Raw genomic sequence first — 20,698 nt, 5'->3', positions numbered from 1 at the left:
TTAAAAGGAGTTGAAAATTCAAAAAGAAACGCCGATTTCATCTACTTTTTACGCTCTCTTTTAGTCATATTTGTTCAAATTCATTTGATATATGAAATTTACAAAAATTTCGCGCCATTTCAGAGGGGAAGTTTTTCGCAGCGTCGCGAGACAAAGGGAATTTTTACTGGCCGCTCAGAAAACAGCTGTGGTGTTGCCAGGGTTGCCAACTATCGTCATATATCGTTTAAAATGACAGCCGATCAGACCTATAAAAGTGGCTACATTTCGTTATTTTTAGCAACGAGACTCGAATTATGTAATTTGAATATATTTCTACAAATAACTAGTTGAGAATATGCTATCTTACCACTACATATCGTAAAGGTCTTTCCGATGACGATAACAACACTATCGATAGTGCTGACTCGCTCAAGCTGGCAACACTGACTGGTTGGCTGGCAATAAAGCTGGCGAATCGGGCTCACTAAAAAAAAAATACCGAAGCGAGAAGACGGCGTCCGTGCGTCGCTGCTCTGTGAGTGTTGGTGGGGCTGCGATGCAGCTGTCGTTTGAAACAAATAAAAAGCGCAGAATTTTCGCATAAGAGGCGCTATCTGCTGTTGTCCGCGGAGCTGCAGCTCGTCCTGCAATCGTCCTTAAAACCGAAAAGATCGGAACGCACGTACAACTATTTTCCGACCCAACGCCCTAAAGTCGCCGGCCTGCTGACGCCAACGCCGACGCCGACGCCGACTACGACTACGACGCTAACGCTAACGCCAACGCCAACGCCGGCGCATCAAATGCATCGGAATACAGCGGAACAACGACGAAATACGGGCGAAATTCACTGAATTTGCATAAAACGCGGTGCTGACGCGGTGAAATGGGAGCATAAGAAACAACATTTATGTGAGAAATATGCGAAAACTGGGCTCCCGTCGCCTGCCTGCCTGCGTGTGTGTGTGTGTGTGGTTGTGTGATGGTGTCTGTGCATGTTCCTGTGACTGTGTCGGTGTTGGTGTTGCACACAGAAAGCGGAGAGCGAGAGAAAGAAAGAGGAAAGGATGATGGCCGCTCCGGCTTGGTACCTGCTTGGCACTCCGGAACTGGAGTGGCTCGAAAAGAGGCTCCTGGCTGGGATTCGGGTGCAAGTTCCAAAAGTCTCTGGTCGGAACGGCAAACTGGTTAAAAGTCAACAGACGAGCGACGGCTACGTAATGCTGTTTTCCGCTAAATCACCTTTCCTGCCCCTGCCCTCCTCCGCCTCCTACCTTTTATTCGGCCGCCGAGTCCGAGGCTGGCTTAAGAAAACGTGTGGCCATATTTTTTTCCTCTTTCTCTTTCTCCTTCTTCGTCTTCTTCGTTCGCGCTCTCCCTTTTGAGACTCTCGCCGCCTCCGTTTTGTGCCGCACTTCCAAGATAAAGAAAAGAAACATAGGAGCCGCGTCTCCCGAGATAAATGCGAAATATTGTATCTGAGGCCCGCCAGGGCCTGGGGGAGCAAACAGTAGAGTGCCACAAGGTCTGGATCTGTTCTCATCGATTTTGTGTTTGTGTCTGTTCCGCAGAGATTTGTGAAGCCTCAATAGCCGTCGCATAGACCACCAGCAACAGTTGGAACGAGGAACAGTCGAACAGTCAACAAGCCGCCCCCCAAACACACCTACTCTGAGCCAAAAGAGCAAGAGACAGAGAGAGAGAGACAGGGAAACCGCCAAAATGTCGGAAGAAGTCGATCGCAACGATCCCGAGCTCAAGTACCTCTCGGTGGAGCGCAACCAGTTCAACGATCCGGCCACACAGGCCGAATGGACACAGAAGCGTCTGGTGTGGGTGCCGCACGAGAACCAGGTGAGTGTTACCTATTCCCACTCCCCACTCCCCGCTGCCCGCCCCTGCTCCTTTCCAGCCGCTGATTCAGCGCGGACCACGCCCGAACCTCGCCACTACCTGACATAAACCCAATTGATAGCCCCCAGTACGTGCGAGCACAGTCGGAACCCCGTTCTTGGACGGCCCGCAGCCAGCAGAGGCTCTTCCCAGATAGCCAGGCTCCCCTGTGGCCTAATCAGCTGCGCAGTGCCCGTACCTGGGGCCCTTATCAGCTCCGGTGCCCGCTCCCGCTCCCGCACTGGGCGTGACTCACCCCGCTGGCGTTGGTTTATTTATACTCCTAACCAGCCAGCGGCTTCTTCGAATTTCGCACCACGGCGCTGCAAGATTGAGTAAACATCCGTCTGATTCATGAGTTTCTCCTGTGGTGGCGGTGGCGGTCTCGGTGCCTCTGAAATCACCGCATTAGTCGGCCGGCCAAGAGATTTAACGGTTCAGTGGTCGAACCGCATCGGTTTGGCCAAAAGTCCCCATTTGCATGCGGACGCGGCCCCCCTGACCCGCTGACTCACTCCGCGCGGCGGGAGGAGAGCCGGCCAAACGGGTTTCTGCGCCAGCGTCTGTGTCCGTATCTGTGTCTGCGTGCGAGTGGCCCACAGAGATGGGGCCAAGAAGCGCTGCGCGAAGGTCTGGCCTAGAAACTCCCAGTGGCCAGTGGGAGGGAGAGCCGCGCTGTGTTGCTGTTCCGTTTGTGATGATGAGATGAGATGAGCCCTTCCCGAGTGGTTCAACTGCACTCCCATTCGGGCCCATAAACCCGAGCAGATAAAATTAGCGGCCGGCGGGTAATGGCTCTATTTGCCGGAGATAATGACTCCGTGTAATAAAAAGCCACAACGAAACAGAGCCAGCAACTCCGCATTTTTGTGTAATTACGCGATCGCTTAGGCAGGCACTTACTTTGCAGCGGAGTCCCACAGAAGCAAGCGGGCAGGCCAAGAAGGCCGCCAGATAAAGTCACGTCAGAAGCGAAGAGACAAAGTAACGAAACGAGCGGCGGACGGACGGACGAACGGACGGACTGACGGCGACACATGAGACTGGCGAGAAATGTAAAGAAATTTGCATACAGCAGTGTGCTGTGCTGGAATGCCCCGCTACAGATACAGATACAGATACAAACTCAGATACAGATACAGATGCAAACACAACTGTTTAACGGGAACGAAGCTGGCCAAAAGGGTATTCGCCAATTGTGTCAACACTCCGCTCATCCAAACAGGCCGTGTTTCCATTTTTTCAGCCACATAGCTGGGCTGGCAGTGGCTCCGACTTGGCGGAGCGCAGTGCAGGAGGGGATCGCTGACTAATCTTCGATGGCGAGGCCCTTGCTCGGCCCGATTTGTTTACCGATCGGTCATGTGGCGCGTTTGGTTTTCGGAGAAAAGAGGGTCTCTTGTCTCTTGTCTCCAAGTTCCAAGCAATTATGGATATTCCAAGCTACTGTCTCTCCAATTTCCAGTCGGCCGCTGATCCCCCAGCCCAGGCCCCTCAGACCAGACCCATTGTTAGCCAAATGGAAGGCGGCTTAGGCCTAACCTTCGTCATGCCCGGAGAGACGAATCGATTGTTCGAACGCCCCGATCATTAGGGCCCCTTCCCCCCTCCTCCTTCCGCACACCCACACACTCTCGCTGTTGATATTTTGAGCGCGGCAGCGACTGCGTCCGCTTCTTACTCGTATTTTTAACCAACAGAAACCACTTTGGACTTTGTTTGTGGCCACTCCCACTCCCCTGAGCCCCTGCCGCCCTTTCCCACCGCCAGCTCGGGCGGAGATGCCTTGTGCCTGGCCTGTGCTGGTGTGCGAGTCTTCTTTTCGGCTACGGCTTTCGCCTCCCGTCCGTCCGGTTTACGGTCAACGAACCCGCCCTCTCGTATCTCGCACACCGCATCACGTATGAGTGTTTGTTTCTTGCGCTGCCTCTCGGGGAAGGAGTGCTGGGGCGGAGGAGTGCGCCCGGATCGATTAAGAGAACTGAGCGATGAGCACAGTGCAAGAGTGGCAGGTTACTCAGCCTGCCAGCGTCCATTCCACAAACCAAATATTATTCCCGAACACGTAAACAAAGCTGGCTGGAAGTAAATAATGGCACCAGATATAGATCGGGCATGTGTGTCTCTGGCTGGCAAGTTCAAGGCTGGAATTTGGCAAGACTGTCCCCTGGCAGGGCCCTGGCGGGGGAGACCCCGCCCCGACTTCCTGTTTTCCCCAGAGCGTCCTCCCATTCATGACTATCGGCCGCCCGCTTCGCTGTGTAGGTGCTTGATACGATTTCTTGGGTTCTGCTCCACTGATTGCCCGGAATGCTCGGCGAGATGCGAGCGCCGAGAGTGATGACCTCATACCCTCTTCCACACAACTCTTCCGCGCTAATTTCTCTGGCTCAATAACTTCAATTCATCTCTTGCGGGGCATTCCACGGCCGTGAGTCACCTGCCAGCCCAGCCATTCCGTTTAGCCCAAAACGTATCTGGTATCTGGTCTCTGGCGGCGTGTCCAAACTGTCAAGCGTTTTTCTGCGCAAATGTGCTGCAAAGTGACAGGGCGGCGGCCCAGCAGAAATGCGATTTGGCACTCGCCCCGTTGGGAGCACAGGATCGGCAACCCAAACAAAGGGGCCTCGTTGCGGGGCTCTTAATGGTGTTGATCTTCGCCGTAAATCCGTCGATTGCTCGCCTAATTGTGGCCATTCGAATGGCTCGTTACACGGTCCACGGACCGAGTGTGCCAGCGCTCGCCCGTCATATCCGCACGGCCATAACGACTTTCTTATGACTGTTTATCCCGGGCTGGGGCAGGGGCACCGGAAAAGCGCTAAGATAACACAGGCGGGCAGGCAGAAGCTGGGGCTGGAGCGGGAGATCGCTGGGGCGTGTGCTTTTTCAACTTAATGGGCCGATCTGGAATGTGTTGCAGATACGCCCTGCCCGGGATTGTTGGTTTTGATGCATTTCTGGTTGGCGGCGGAGGCAGCACTCCACTCCACTCCACTCCACCCTTTACGGGGTGCCCCTATTTGATTAACGTCAATGTGCCGCATGCCGCATGCTGCGTGCCGCACGCTTCCATAGCTCTGCAACTGTTGCGGGTCAGCTTTCCCCGGATTTGTTTGGCTTTTCGGCGAGAAACGTAATATTTTAATTGATTCCTCGAAGGCCGTGGCGGTACAGTTGCAGCTCGGCCCGGCCTCTAATTGCAACTAAACCGAAACCTTGCTGCCACAGTGGAATGCGCGGCCCGGATGAGAGCCTTGAACTTGTTATCAAGAGCAGGGTGGCGGGAGCGGGAGCGGGAGACTGACGCCCAGACAGCCAGATAGACAGTTGCATCTGCCTCCCGTTGTTCTTTCCGTCTGCCGGGGCCACTTGAACGGGTGCCTCTGTCCCCACGCGAGAGTGCGACGCGGAGAGCCCTTGTGCCGGCGCTTGACTCATGCAGCGCGGGTCTGTGTGCACTTGGTGTGTTTATCGCCTTCCCGCCGAGATGTATCTTGTTTTGCAGCTCTGTTCCAACCTCCTTTGTAGACAACCCCACTAACTACTCTCTTCCTTCCCATTTCAGGGCTTCGTGGCCGCCAGTATTAAGCGGGAGCATGGCGACGAGGTCGAGGTGGAGCTGGCCGAGACCGGCAAGCGGGTGATGATCCTGCGCGACGACATACAGAAGATGAATCCGCCAAAGTTCGACAAAGTCGAGGACATGGCCGAGCTGACGTGCCTCAACGAGGCCTCCGTGCTGCACAACATCAAAGACAGATACTACTCTGGCTTGATCTATGTGAGTATACTCCCCCACCCCCCCAGTTAGTCTAATGTTTGTGTTGGCTCACTCGAAAGTTTCCGCCGGAGCCAGCTGCTGGCAATGTGACGACGACCCTAATGATGATGTGACTCCGCGTAAACAGAGACGGCGGCCGGTGCCGTCATCCCCGATTCCAGATACTCCCCGAGCAGCGCAAATATTTGACAGCGAGGCATTCCATCACTCCACTGCATTTGCGTCCAGTCCCCGCATAACTTATCGGCAGCCCCTCGAACTCCCTGCTATCCGCCGCTAATTGTCATGCCGATAGCGTCCCGTTCGCAAACTCAAATTTTGGCAAAAGCGAGAAGCGGGGAGCTGAGCCATAAGCTGATTTCGGATTCGATGGGAAGCGATCGAGTCTCATGTGGCGCATTTGAATTGAAGCCATAAATCGGCTGGTCTTTCTCTTTCTTATATAAGTATAAGTGGATAGGGAGAGAGCTCCGCCAGCGGCAGCCTCGAGTGGCTCCTAAGATGTGGGTCTCCAGGAGGCATCTGTCCCAGATGTTTATAAACAATTTCCCCGCAGCCCAACCTCTGGCAACATGTTGCCAAACATACTCTATTCCGTTTGTTTTGCTTTTTAGGGCTTGCCTCCCCCTTTAAGCCCGGCCATCCCCCTCAGTGGCCATGTGGCAGGTTCGTAGCGGCTTCTTTTTACTGTTTTACAACAAATTGTGCGCCGCTTTACATATTTCATGTACTGCGGCCGCCCCCTCGCCGCTCCATGCCCCTGGAGCTTTAATTTTATGCCCAGCGCGGCGATGTGGCGGCTTTTGATGTGGGCGCAGACTGCTTCGAATTTGTTTACCTTGTTGCTTTCGGCCGGCCATGCTTCAGCGCACTTGGCATTGTCTTGTTGTTGGCCAATTTTGTGCGCCGGTCCACAATTTACACAATCATGCCACGCACTCTGTTGCCGCTTCTCTACCTCTGTCTCTGCCTCTGCCTCTGCCGCGGCCTGCCTGCCCCCATTTAATTTGCTTGCCAATTGCTGCTGACGTGCTCAGTCCGCTAACTTGTTGCACGGCCTGGCCTGCTTAGGAGGAAAGAGACACAGAGCGACAGGGCTGCGGGGGCTGCGCTTAACGGCATAATTATTATAATTCGCTGACATTTAAATCGATTTTTAAATTTCATTTAAATTAATTCGCCTGGCAGCTGCCGCTGTCTCTGTCGCTGTCGCTGCCGGTATCTCGTAGCTCGCAACTTGTAGCTTAATTAATATGCGTCGGCGAGAGAGTGGCTATGACACGGCCCCAGAACCACACGCAGCCATGGACATGCAAATCGAATGTCAACACCTCAGCTGACCGGCAGAAATATGGCCAACTTGGGCCTTTGAGTAGTCCGAATAGTGCAACCTAGGGACCGATCCCAGGCCCGCCTTCTTCCACGCCATTTGAATGCCTGGTTGCGAGTGCAATTGGCTCTGAAATATTCCGCGAAGCACTGCTCTTCGCTGCAATTAATTGATTTATGTCCATCAGATGACTTGGTGCCGTTTCTCGCATGCGTTGGCAGCTAACATAATTGCACTTGACAACGCGGAGCACCGCCTCGATGCCCTGCCCTGCCAGCTGCCTCCCATCCTGAGCCCGCCCGGCCTAACTATCTTCGGGATACGCTAATTGAAATGGCAAGCGACTCGCCGAATCGAGCCAAATGGCGTCTCGTGCGGCATATTAATTTGGGATTGCAGTGACACTCGGGTCTAGCTGTTGCAAATGGGCCACTCGCTGTGGGGCGCCACTGTTTAGAGCGAATGAATAATGTTCCCCGTAATATTTGCCCACAACCAAGTCCGCGAATCTCGGCATACTAGCCGTGGCTGCTATTGGCGGCGTGGGGGTGGCCTGGCCTAAGCCCCCAAGGTGTCTCTGGGCCCGTAATTAACATAAAAGGAACCGCCGCTGGTTTTGCTTTTCGCCTTTTCTACTGGCCCTGTTTGCCGGAGCGGACTCTGCCCTGCTTGCAACGCGTCCGAATCACGAAAGCGCTTTTGCCCACATAAGGCCTGAAAGGCGAGACCAAAAGCGGATCCACTAAACGCTCGAGATTTCTGGCGGCTTAGCGGGGGCTTGGGAAGCGAGTAGTCTGTGGAAGAGGTGCTTTGAGGGGATTAGCTTCTTGGCTTCTTGCTTGATAAACGCTCCACGTGCCACGGCAATAAATAAGTGTCGCCGATGACCGGATTTGCATAATTGCACGACATTTAATTGTTCGTTGATTAATTGTTCATACGGGGAGCGATGCTGCCTCAGCAGGTTCGGATGCAGGACAGTGACTCAGCCCAGCATGAGGCAGTGACTCAAGGCGACCTCAACACACACCGTCACGAGTGACGACCACTTCTAAGCGATTGCCAAAAACAGCGACGGGCCGACAGAAACAACAATTTCTTAGCCATTTTCGGATGACACACACAGTCGCACATGGGAGCAAGGTTGTGGATTGCCGAGACGTGATTTTGGGCCCGGACCGGGCTTTGGGGCGCAAGAGTCGGAACCCTCGATACTCGAGATATTTTCTCTATTATGATTTCTACTTGGCGTTTGTTGGTACTTTCCATTTCGATCCGTGTGGGTTGGCTGCTGGCTGCTGGCTGGTGGCTGGTGGCGACTCCTTCGCTTGTTAAGCTCGCAGCATTCGCATTTAATGTTTGGCTGTATATTTGAATGATAGAGCGAATAGTAAAAGCCGCATACTTAGTGCCCACGCTGCGGCAATCAGAGGCCCAGTTACGTAGGCTGCTGCCGCGGAGAGATACCACCAACAGAATCGACTTGAGATACAGCTACCCGCGGCAGTGGCAGCGGCAGCGGATACTGAGATACAGATACAGCTACATGCGTTCGCTTTTTATGGTGCTGGCCAACTTTAAAGCACATGTCTTGTTAGATAGCCATTTGTTTGATTGCGTTTGGGCAACCCTAACTAGGCCACCGGGCATCAGTCACCGTCTCTCGGAGATCTGCCGCCATGGCTAGGCTCCTTGACCTTAGGTGCCTGAATACTAGACCTATCTGTAGCACCTGACCAAACACGTACTAACTCTCATCTCTCACCCTTCCAGACATATTCCGGCCTCTTCTGCGTCGTGGTCAACCCCTACAAGAAGCTGCCCATCTACACGGAGAAGATCATGGAGCGGTACAAGGGCATAAAGCGCCACGAAGTGCCTCCGCATGTATTTGCAATAACGGACAGTGCCTATAGGAACATGTTGGGTGGTAAGTAGCAGAGCCCCTCTCCAGGATTCCCCGGAATCTTCCGGAAGAAACTGCATTGCTTTAAACTTTATTTTTGGGGACTCTGACGTGTTTGCTATCGAGAATTCCATTCTCCTCCGCACAAACAAGCCACATACCGGGCAGGCCGATAAGATAATGTGTGCCTAGTTGCTCTGGGAAGCGGAGTGCTTCCACGAATTCGTGAATCTTTCCCCATCGGCTGGTTGGTCGTACATGGAAGGGAAGAGAAATCCTCGAGGGCTCCGAATTCCACTCCCATCAGCTATGCAAATGCACCGTGAATCATCCGAAAGTGTGTTTCTGTCTTCTAATCAGTCGGGGGCTCATAAACTGGTTTCCTTTTTCGGCTTGCACTTTTAAATGGGGTTTTGTTGCCGCTTTTGCCATTTAGTTTTGGCTTCAGTGAGTTTCGATGGTTTGCATGTCCGTTCCAAGCGTAACGTCTCGTCGCCGGATGACTCACCCCAAGCTGTAGCTCCAGCTCCAGCTACAGCCACAGCCACAGCTCCAGCCCGAGGCCAGGCGTATCTTACAGTATAGGCTTCTCCCAGGTCGAGCTTGGTTAGCTAATATTGCGTATACGTGTCATTACCATATATGGGTCCAAAAGTGAGCCCGCGCCGAGAGCTCGGACGCAGCCAGATTGGCAGGTCGTTACCGGCGATGAAAAGTTTAAACAAATCGTCGCTTCGCTTTCGGGCTCTCCATATTTGACGCTCAATAAATTTCGCTTAATATTCGTCAGAATGCTTTGTTCTGTGAGAACTGCGCTTTTCCACCTTTTCAGCTGGGGAGTGGCGCATGTTTTGATTTATTTCGCGGACCCCGAATAATCCCTTCGACTCCATTGCCCCGAAACACGCAGAGCCCGGTCAGTCCGGTCGGCCCACGCCCTTATATTCGAGCCGCTCTCCCCCAACTCCGGAGCACAACTGCAACTTTATGGCATTCCATAACCCATTCCGCGGTCCCGCCATAATGTGCCAATGTCATAAGAGCGCCTTGCTGCTGAAACAAATGACACACCTTGACTTTGAATGCGATCATGGAGCATACAGCCAAATAGCTATCTGAATACTAGCGCCAAGTATTGGACAGCTACAGATGTCTTGCCTTTCGATTTGGAGTGTTTGCCAAACAGGAATTGCTCGGGGAGTGGAGTGGAATGTATATCCAACCCGTTCAAGATTGGATAGAATCTGAACAGCTTCTTTCGCTGTTTAATAGTCTGGGAGGCTCTGGAAGTAATTCTCATGAATAGCCACAATTAGCAACTATCGTTAATTGAGTGGGTCCTACATCTATTCCATCCACACTTTGCTGTGTATCCATAAAGCTAATCAACTGAGAAAACAAAGACTATAAAAGACCGAATTATTCCCATAGAGTGACGTGTCGAGATACATATTTCGGTCCATTTATGGATAGATTTTGATGAAATAAGTATGGATATGCGACCGGCTCTCGCCTTAACGTCGAACAAGTACGGGGTCGCGGCGTGGAAGCTGGCGCTGCTACATGCCTCAAAATCTATTGCAATCAAAATGGATATGTCTGGGCCTGCGGTTAGCGCGGCGAGGGATCGTGTGACGAGCCTATTGATCGACCGGGCAGGGGCAGGAGGCAGGGGGCAGTGCAAATCTAGTTCGCTAGATTCTAGATGGGATCAGTGGCGCCATATCAATAGCAGCTGGCTTTCGCCGCTCGTATCTTTCGGATACGCGCAGACTGAAACCAACAGTTTTTGTTTTCGATTTCAATTGATGTGTGCTGTATGGATGTGTGTCTATGTGCGCCTGCTCCTCCTGCCCCTGCCACCTCTGCACTCTGGCTTTGTTTTTGCCCGTTCCGTGAATTTGGGTCAACAGAAACTTCAAGCTGAGCTCGGCTCTTTACATTTTAATTTCATTTTTGGCCAGCTCAGCCGGATTGGATGGCTTGGCTGCGTTAATGAAGTGTGTCACTTCAGTGCCTCCCCCTGCTGCCTTTCTCACCCTTCTCTCTCTCTCCACAGATCGCGAAGACCAATCGATTTTGTGTACTGGCGAATCGGGTGCTGGCAAGACCGAGAACACCAAGAAGGTCATCCAATTTCTGGCCTACGTGGCAGCCTCCAAGCCCAAGGGCTCCGGTGCGGTAAGTACAAAAGCGCGATCGGCGAGGAGTCCAAGAATCGAAGCAAATGCAAAGCTGTATCGGTATCGGTATCCATCGGTACGTGGGAGGGTGCGTTGGAGCTGCGCCGCAGAACGCTGCAGTTTCAATTGGCTGTTTGTGTTCCTAAAACGATTATTAAACTCGCATTAATGACACGCAAGCGCCGTCGACTGGCAACTGCTATTGTAATTAATTAGAGAGACAAGCGCTAGCGGGAATCTCACGATGCATATCGTTTTCCAAAGTCGGTGAATCGACTTTAATACACCCCCACTCTACGGACTTCTTGGCGGGGGAGTGGGCAGCTCAATTCAATGAACAGTATGCACCCCAGCACTTTTGTTCCGAGCTCCCATTGTGATATTCGACGATGGGCCCCAAGTGCCCAACATAGATCTCGGATGATGCCTCCCATATGGCAGTCGCGCTGTAATATTCGGATGGCTTTTTGAAGGGGAGCCAGCCGGAGCACACTTCATTAATCAAGAGCCATAAGCCGCTGACAAATTTTGTCATTTACAGCCATAAAATAAACACCATGGAGCGAGTTCCAGAGGGGCAATTGATAAATAAAAATTAAATCCAAAACATTGCGACATTCAATGATTTTTGTGGGACAGCATGTTGCTGGGTTTCAGTCCATAAATGGGGGAAAAGCAAACAGCTCGGCTCTAGTCGCTTTTTGGACATATTCCGCCAATCCTTTTCGGCGCAAACAAGCTGCTCTTGAGCTCCAAACACACTTTGCGGCTCTGTGTTTTATTCGTTTACTGCCTTATATGAGGCTGCTGACTTGGCTGCTGCTGCTGGGAACGTGATAAGCCGCAAATATGCTTAAGAAGCACATATACCGAAGATATATGTGGACGTCCGAGGCCGAACCTTTGGGATGATAACGCGTAGGTAGTCGGGGGAATGTAAGTGCTTTCCCCAGCCAACCTTGGCACTACAACCGCTTCTAGGCAGCGAGGGCTTCTTCGATAAACGAGCGAATGTTTAGTGGGCTTGTGATTCCACCGCCCATAAATAGATGCTGATTACAGCCGATATACGACAGTACGAGTGTATTGCGAAGGTAAACAACCCATGCGATTGCGGCTGAATCATCGAAAACTGATAGTGCCCAGTGAGTTGGAGGCAACTGGTGTTTGGAGTGTTTTGGAAACTCGATATCTGGCTGTCTTCGCGACTAGATAGTCGAGGGTACAACTTTGCATTTGTCTGGGGGGGTGGTTTAGGGCCCATCCTTATACAAAGCTCCCTTTCTCGATCCGTTGCTTGATGCCGAGGTGATAGGCACTACACCTGTTACTTCTGATATATTTTATTTATTGATTGATCTTTTTATTTTCATGTTCTACCACACACACACACAACACATACCTATAAATACACGCACACCCACACTGTACATTGGACTTTGGTTGTCGTCTTCACTCTCAACTCTCTGTACATTCCCTACCGTGTATATAATCTGTATAAACCACGCCGCCACACACCGCAATATGTCGATCTTTCCAACAACCAAACCAATCCAACCCCAACGAACCGACCTGAACACCTCCACCGACCTGAACCGACATCGCCACTCCAACAGGTGCCGAATCCCGCCGTGCTCATTGTAAGTATTTGACGGAATGGCTGCAGTTCTGTTACGCCCTCACTAAAGTTGTGTTTCAAAAATAACCCGGAATTACGTTAACCCATGTTGCCTTTGTATGTTTCATTTTCTCCTGACACCTTGCTCCCTTCCTCGTGGCATTCCGATGCCTCCTCTACTCTGTTCAACCTCCCCACTCTTACTTCATAAACTCTGACCTGGTTCTGTCTTATTAACCCTCCCTCCGCTCTTCATTTGCTCCCCTCTCCGTTGTGTCGATCCACCCAAGCCCAGACTCATCTACTCAATCAAACCAATCTCATCTCTCTGCTCTGCTCTGCTCTGCTCCCTATCTGTACTCCATATGCCAACGAAACTTTAGAGTAGTCACCAAGAGACATTTGCGGTAAAGTATTCCCAGCCCAGCATCCACCCGACCGGAGGGAGCCTCAGAGACTCTCAGAGTCTGCAGGCTCCCTCTGATCAGCCAACTCCATCATGTGTGGAGTGTGTATTTTGTACAAACTGTTTTAATTTGTAGCCGTTCATTATGGTTTTGTAGTGGTTCTAAGACTGGACACGAGATAACCCCGCCCTCTGTTGTGAGCACATGTCCCCCGTATCCCATAATCCCAATCCTAATTACAGAATTTCTCGGTGAACACAAACAAGTATATAAAGGTCAAGATCGTGGCTCAAGCGCAGGGCCAGCTCGTCGAGGTAGCCAATGGATCGAAGGTGTTGGAAGTTTGTGCTAACCCGTATGAGGTAAACTCCAGACGGAGCCGCGTGTTCCCGAGAAGCTTAAGGATATCTCGTCCAGTGTTCACTGTCTTTGTCCTTTGTTTCGCCTGGCTTAAGCTTCCCACTGCATGTATTCGTAGACTAACTTATGCCGTAGACACTAGTACCGCTTGTGATGTCACCTGTTATCGTTTTCTGTGTATATACCGCTCTGTGTATGTTTGTTGCTAACCCTTAACCTGAAACTCTCGTACAAGTCTGTAGCTAACTCGAATCCCCTTTATTTCCGTGCAGGGCGAGCTGGAGCAACAGCTGCTGCAGGCGAACCCCATCCTGGAAGCCTTTGGCAATGCCAAGACCGTCAAGAACGACAACTCGTCGCGTTTCGTAAGTACTTCTTATAGTAACTGATAGCCTAGAACTCACACCAACTCCTCCTCCACAGGGCAAGTTCATCCGTATCAACTTCGATGCTTCGGGATTCATCTCCGGGGCCAACATCGAGACCTACCTGCTGGAGAAGTCGCGTGCCATTCGTCAAGCGAAGGACGAACGAACATTCCATATCTTCTATCAGCTGCTGGCCGGAGCCTCTCCGGAGCAGCGCGAGAAGTTCATTCTCGACGACGTGAAGTCGTATGCATTCCTGTCCAACGGCAGCCTACCCGTGCCCGGCGTCGACGACTATGCCGAGTTCCAGGCCACGGTGAAGTCGATGAACATCATGGGCATGACCTCCGAGGACTTCAACTCCATTTTCCGCATCGTGAGCGCCGTGCTGCTCTTCGGCAGCATGAAGTTCCGCCAGGAACGCAACAACGACCAGGCCACGTTGCCGGATAACACGGTCGCCCAGAAGATCGCCCATCTGCTGGGACTGAGTGTCACAGACATGACCCGCGCCTTCCTCACGCCCAGAATCAAGGTCGGACGCGACTTCGTGACCAAGGCCCAGACCAAGGAGCAGGTTGAGTTTGCCGTGGAGGCCATTGCCAAGGCCTGCTACGAGCGCATGTTCAAGTGGCTGGTGAATCGCATCAACCGCTCCCTGGACCGCACCAAGCGGCAGGGAGCCTCCTTCATCGGCATCCTGGACATGGCTGGTTTCGAAATCTTTGAGCTCAACTCCTTCGAGCAGCTCTGCATCAATTACACCAACGAGAAGCTGCAGCAGCTCTTCAACCACACCATGTTCATCCTGGAGCAGGAGGAGTACCAGCGCGAGGGCATTGAGTGGAAGTTCATTGACTTCGGACTGGATCTGCAGCCCACCATCGACCTGATTGACAAGCCCGGCGGCATCATGGCACTGCTGGACGAGGAGTGCTGGTTCCCCAAGGCCACCGACAAGACCTTCGTCGACAAGCTCGTCTCCGCCCACTCCATGCACCCCAAGTTCATGAAGACCGACTTCCGGGGAGTGGCCGACTTCGCCATCGTGCACTACGCCGGACGCGTGGACTACTCCGCCGCCAAGTGGCTGATGAAGAACATGGACCCGCTGAACGAGAACATCGTGTCGCTGCTGCAGGGCTCGCAGGACCCGTTCGTGGTGAACATCTGGAAGGATGCGGAGATCGTCGGCATGGCGCAGCAGGCCCTGACCGATACCCAGTTCGGGGCCCGCACCCGCAAGGGCATGTTCCGCACCGTGTCGCACCTGTACAAGGAGCAGTTGGCCAAGCTGATGGACACGTTGCGTAACACGAACCCTAACTTTGTGCGCTGCATCATACCGAACCACGAGAAGCGCGCCGGCAAGATCGATGCCCCGCTGGTGCTAGACCAGCTGCGCTGCAACGGCGTCCTCGAGGGCATTCGTATCTGCCGCCAGGGCTTCCCCAACCGCATACCCTTCCAGGAGTTCCGCCAGCGCTACGAGCTGCTCACACCCAACGTCATTCCCAAGGGCTTCATGGACGGCAAGAAGGCCTGCGAGAAGATGATCCAGGCGCTGGAGCTCGACTCGAATCTGTATCGGGTGGGCCAGTCGAAGATCTTCTTCCGCGCCGGCGTTCTCGCCCACTTGGAGGAGGAGCGCGACTTCAAGATCTCCGACCTGATCGTCAACTTCCAGGCCTTCTGCCGGGGCTTCCTCGCGAGGAGGAACTACCAGAAGCGACTGCAGCAGCTGAATGCCATCCGAATCATCCAGCGCAACTGCGCTGCCTACCTCAAGCTGCGCAACTGGCAGTGGTGGCGCCTTTACACGAAGGTGAAGCCGCTGCTGGAAGTCACCAAGCAGGAGGAGAAGCTGGTCCAGAAGGAGGACGAGCTGAAGCAGGTGCGCGAGAAATTGGACACGCTGGCCAAGAACACCCAGGAGTACGAGAAGAAATACCAGCAGGCCCTGGTGGAGAAGACCACTCTGGCGGAGCAACTGCAGGCCGAGATCGAGCTGTGTGCCGAGGCTGAAGAGTCGCGCTCACGGCTGATGGCCCGAAAGCAGGAGCTGGAGGATATGATGCAGGAGCTCGAGACCCGCATCGAAGAGGAGGAGGAGCGAGTATTAGCCTTGGGTGGCGAGAAAAAGAAACTGGAGCTGCACATTCAGGACCTCGAAGAGCAGCTGGAGGAGGAGGAGGCTGCCCGCCAGAAGCTGCAGCTGGAGAAGGTGCAGCTGGATGCCAAGATCAAGAAGCACGAGGAGGATCTGGCCCTCACCGACGACCAGAACCAGAAGCTGATCAAGGAGAAGAAACTGCTGGAGGAGCGGGCCAACGACCTCTCCCAGACCCTCGCGGAGGAGGAGGAGAAGGCCAAGCACCTGGCCAAACTAAAGGCCAAGCACGAGGCCACCATTGCGGAGCTTGAGGAGCGAATGCACAAGGACCAACAGCAGCGCCAGGAGTCAGACCGCACCAAGCGCAAGATCGAAACCGAGGTGGCTGATCTCAAGGAGCAGCTCAACGAACGCCGCATCCAAGTAGAGGAGATGCAGGCACAGCTGGCCAAGCGCGAGGAGGAGCTCACCCAGACACTGATGCGCATCGACGAGGAGTCCGCCACCAAGGCCACTGCCCAGAAGGCCCAGCGAGAACTGGAGTCTCAACTGGCCGAGATCCAGGAGGATCTGGAAGCAGAAAAGGCGGCCCGCGCCAAGGCCGAGAAGGTGCGTCGTGACCTCAGCGAAGAGCTCGAAGCGCTTAAGAACGAGCTGCTCGACTCCCTGGATACCACAGCCGGTAAGTCTCTTTTGAGAATATTCTCGTGTTTCTTAATAGCTCCGGAACGAAATCTAACGCAAGTCGAATTCCCAATCTTACAGCCCAGCAGGAGTTGCGCTCCAAACGCGAGCAGGAATTGGCCACTCTCAAGAAGTCTCTGGAGGAGGAGACTGTGAACCACGAGGGCGTTTTAGCCGAAATGCGCCATAAACACTCGCAGGAGCTCAATGGTATCAACGACCAGTTGGAGAACCTGCGCAAGGCCAAGGCGGTGCTGGAGAAGGCCAAGGGCACCCTGGAGGCGGAGAACGCCGACCTTGCCACCGAGCTTCGCAGCGTGAACAGTTCTCGGCAGGAGAACGATCGCCGACGCAAGCAGGCCGAGTCCCAGATCGCGGAACTGCAGGTTAGAAACAGAGACGATTCTAAACAACGTGCCAGTCTAATACGTATTTCTTGTCATTCCACAGGTTAAACTGGCCGAGATCGAGCGCGCCCGCTCAGAACTTCAAGAAAAGTGCACCAAGCTGCAGCAGGAGGCCGAGAACATCACCAACCAGCTGGAGGAGGCTGAGTTGAAGGCCTCCGCGGCCGTCAAGTCGGCCAGCAACATGGAGTCGCAGCTGACCGAAGCCCAGCAACTGCTCGAGGAGGAAACCCGCCAGAAGCTGGGCCTCAGCTCCAAACTGCGACAGATTGAGTCCGAAAAGGAGGCCCTGCAGGAGCAGCTAGAGGAGGACGAGGAAGCCAAGCGCAATTTCGAGCGCAAGCTGGCGGAAGTCACAGCTCAGATGCAGGAGATCAAGAAGAAGGCTGAGGAGGACGCTGATCTGGCCAAGGAGTTGGAGGAGGGCAAGAAGCGGCTCAACAAGGACATCGAAGCGCTCGAGCGACAGGTCAAGGAGCTGATGGCCCAGAACGATCGCCTGGATAAGAGCAAAAAGAAGATACAGTCGGAGTTGGAGGATGCTACAATTGAACTGGAGGCGCAACGCACAAAGGTGAGCACCCGTTGATATCCTTTTCTTTTAGAAAATTATATAACCAAGCGTCGTCGTTAAAACAGGTGCTCGAACTGGAGAAGAAGCAGAAGAACTTCGACAAGATCCTCGCCGAAGAGAAAGCCATATCAGAACAGATTGCCCAGGAGCGCGACACGGCGGAGCGGGAAGCACGTGAAAAGGAGACCAAGGTGCTGTCGGTGTCCCGCGAATTGGACGAGGCCTACGACAAGATCGAGGACCTGGAGAACAAGCGCAAGCAGTTGCAGAACGAGCTCGACGACTTGGCGAACACCCAGGGCACCGCCGACAAGAACGTCCACGAGCTGGAGAAGGCAAAGAGGGCTCTGGAATCGCAGCTGGCCGAGCTGAAGGCCCAGAACGAAGAGTTGGAGGATGACCTGCAGCTGACGGAAGACGCCAAGCTCAGACTAGAGGTCAACATGCAGGCGTTACGCTCCCAGTTCGAACGCGACCTGCAGGCGAAGGAGGAGGGCGCCGAGGAGAAGCGACGTGGCCTGGTTAAGCAGCTGCGCGACCTCGAAGCTGAACTGGACGAGGAGCGCAAACAGCGAACGGCGGCCGTGGCTGCCAAGAAGAAGCTGGAAGGCGACCTGAAGGAGATTGAGACGACAATGGAGATGCACAACAAGGTGAAGGAGGACGCCCTGAAGCACGCCAAGAAGCTGCAAGCACAAGTCAAGGACGCGCTTCGTGACGCCGAGGAGGCCAAGGCCGCCAAGGAGGAGCTGCAGGCCCAGAGCAAGGAGGCCGAGCGGAAGGTGAAGGCCCTGGAGGCTGAAGTACTCCAGCTGACCGAGGATCTGGCTAGCTCTGAGAGGGCCCGCCGTGCTGCCGAAACGGAGCGCGACGAACTGGCCGAGGAGATCGCAAACAACGCTAACAAGGGCTCGCTTATGATAGACGAGAAGCGCCGTCTGGAGGCGCGCATCGCCACCCTCGAGGAGGAGCTGGAGGAAGAGCAGTCCAACTCGGAGGTGCTGCTCGACCGCAGTCGAAAGGCCCAGCTGCAGATTGAGCAGCTGACCACCGAACTGGCCAACGAGAAATCCAACTCGCAGAAGAACGAAAACGGCCGGGCCCTGCTTGAACGCCAAAACAAGGAGCTGAAGGCGAAGCTGGCTGAGATCGAGACGGCGCAGCGCACCAAGGTGAAGGCCACCATTGCCACCCTCGAGGCCAAGATTGCCAACCTGGAGGAGCAGCTGGAGAATGAGGGCAAGGAGCGGCTTCTGCAGCAAAAGGCGAACCGCAAGATGGACAAGAAGATCAAGGAGTTGACGATGAACATCGAGGACGAGCGGAGGCATGTCGACCAGCACAAGGAGCAGATGGATAAGGTAAGAGGAAGAATAGGCTAACTTACCCGACATGTCACTTATGCTGTTGGTTTTCTTGTTTTGTAGCTGAATAGCCGCATCAAGCTGCTGAAGCGGAACCTGGACGAGACCGAGGAGGAGCTGCAGAAGGAGAAGACGCAGAAGCGCAAGTACCAGCGCGAGTGCGAGGATATGATCGAATCGCAGGAAGCCATGAATCGGGAGATCAACTCTCTGAAAACGAAACTCCGGTAAGACAGACTGCTGGGATGGCGGCGATAATAATTGGGGTTGGGGCATACCTGGGACGTCTCTTGGGTTGCATTTTTGATTATTTTTGTCTTTGGTTCAGCTCCATTCAAGTGGCCGAGACCGAAAAGGCTAAGGCATACTCTCCAAAAAAGGATGCCGCACTCATTATGAATTGTGAGGGTCTGCATTAGGTTTCGTTTCGCTTTTATTAGGCTGTAAGTGCTGCTGTAATTGCTGGCCTGGCCACGATCTTCCAGAACCAGAACTAGTGAATGTCAACCGAACCCTCCAGTGACCCAGCATGTTAGGATCAGATGAACACACCACTGCTCAGTTTCCCCCCCATTCCCAAACATAGAACCACCTAGTCCAAGGCCCTCTGTTTTTGTTTCTATCTGTTTGCCCCTGCACACTGCACGCTCCCCCTTAAGAAAGTCCCCCCACCCAAGTCGCATCAAGATTCTAATGAAATTTTTGTCCTTTCTAGACGCACCGGCGGCATGGGCCTCAGCTCCAGCCGGCTCACGGGCACACCCTCATCGAAGCGGACCGGCGGAGGAGGCGGCGGAGGCGACGACAGCTCATCGGTGCAGGATGAATCACTAGATGGCGAGGATTCGGGCAATTGACGCGTCAATTAGCAGATGAGAGAGTAGAAGATGAAAGAGACGCGGCGGAAGAAGAGCGAAATATATTTAATGTTTCTTTTATATAATTTCCCTGTTATTTTTTATATAAACTATTATACATACTTAAATTAAAACTTAAAACAAAAATTTTTATAACGAAGAAAGTAAACATAAACAAAACAAAAACAAAAACAAATAATGTTGTAAAACACACTCCCTTCCACTTTATACGATACATAACACAAGGGACCTTCCCTTCCTCGATTGGCCGCAGATCCCTGTAGATCTGGGCCAAAACAAATAAAAGTAGATCTTTGCCACAAAAACTGAAACGGAGAATCGAACTTTGAACACCACAAAAGCATACAATCATGTAGGGAGGACACTCATTTCCATTTCCAAGTTTTAATTACCTAACATAGAACCCATAGTACATACTCGATGCAACGTGTAATCCATGCATTTAACAACTAAAACGGTTTTCAATCGCAAAACAGATCCGAACAGAAAATCAAATGTTGAACACGCAACTAATATACGAATTTCGTTTTTGTTTACAACTAAACAATAAAATATTTACTATATCAACTGTGTTTTGAAGCTTCACTACCGGACGCCCATTGGCCAAGATGTCGATATTATTGGATAATTATTGTATATTTTGACAGGGCCTCAACTTGCGCCACTGGGACAAAACCAATTTAAATTGGCTAAAGTTTCTTTTTGGCTTAAAGCTGCCCCATATGGCCAATACCATTTTTTGGGCCAGATCGTGGGACATTATTTTCTGTATCTCGGCCAATACTTGTCCGATTGCGAAATGTTATACCTTCCCGACCTTGTATATACGAGTACTTTCATTCTGCAT

General features: G+C 52.9%; 1 protein-coding gene across 5 annotated transcripts; it reads left to right on the top strand.

Moving 5' to 3' along the window:
* The first annotated feature begins 399 nt into the window (after positions 1-399).
* On the top strand, positions 400-20,418 carry LOC6494377 (myosin heavy chain, non-muscle). Of its 5 annotated transcripts, none has more exons than XM_032451275.2 (15): positions 400-517; positions 1,554-1,836; positions 5,444-5,659; positions 8,763-8,919; positions 10,955-11,076; positions 12,695-12,718; positions 13,346-13,465; positions 13,736-13,828; positions 13,887-16,626; positions 16,710-17,014; positions 17,079-17,609; positions 17,675-18,970; positions 19,037-19,200; positions 19,302-19,416; positions 19,689-19,911. In XM_032451275.2, the coding sequence occupies exons 2-14, from the start codon at positions 1,705-1,707 to the stop codon at positions 19,390-19,392; spliced, it is 5,991 nt and encodes a 1,996-aa protein (XP_032307166.1). In that variant the 5' UTR covers positions 400-517; positions 1,554-1,704; the 3' UTR covers positions 19,393-19,416; positions 19,689-19,911. The 5 variants fall into 5 exon arrangements, with proteins under 5 accessions (XP_032307166.1, XP_044571525.1, XP_032307165.1 ...); XM_044715590.1 differs by lacking the exon at positions 13,346-13,465 and adding an exon at positions 13,080-13,103; XM_032451274.2 differs by lacking the exon at positions 19,302-19,416 and having other exon boundaries at positions 401-517; positions 19,689-20,418.
* Positions 20,419-20,698: the final 280 nt, after the last annotated feature.

This window comes from Drosophila ananassae, chromosome 3L, assembly GCF_017639315.1.
Source record: "Drosophila ananassae strain 14024-0371.13 chromosome 3L, ASM1763931v2, whole genome shotgun sequence".
NCBI lineage: Eukaryota > Metazoa > Arthropoda > Insecta > Diptera > Drosophilidae > Drosophila > Drosophila ananassae.
The sequence above is the reverse complement of the archived record's forward strand: the minus strand, read 5'-3'. Positions and strand labels throughout refer to the sequence as shown.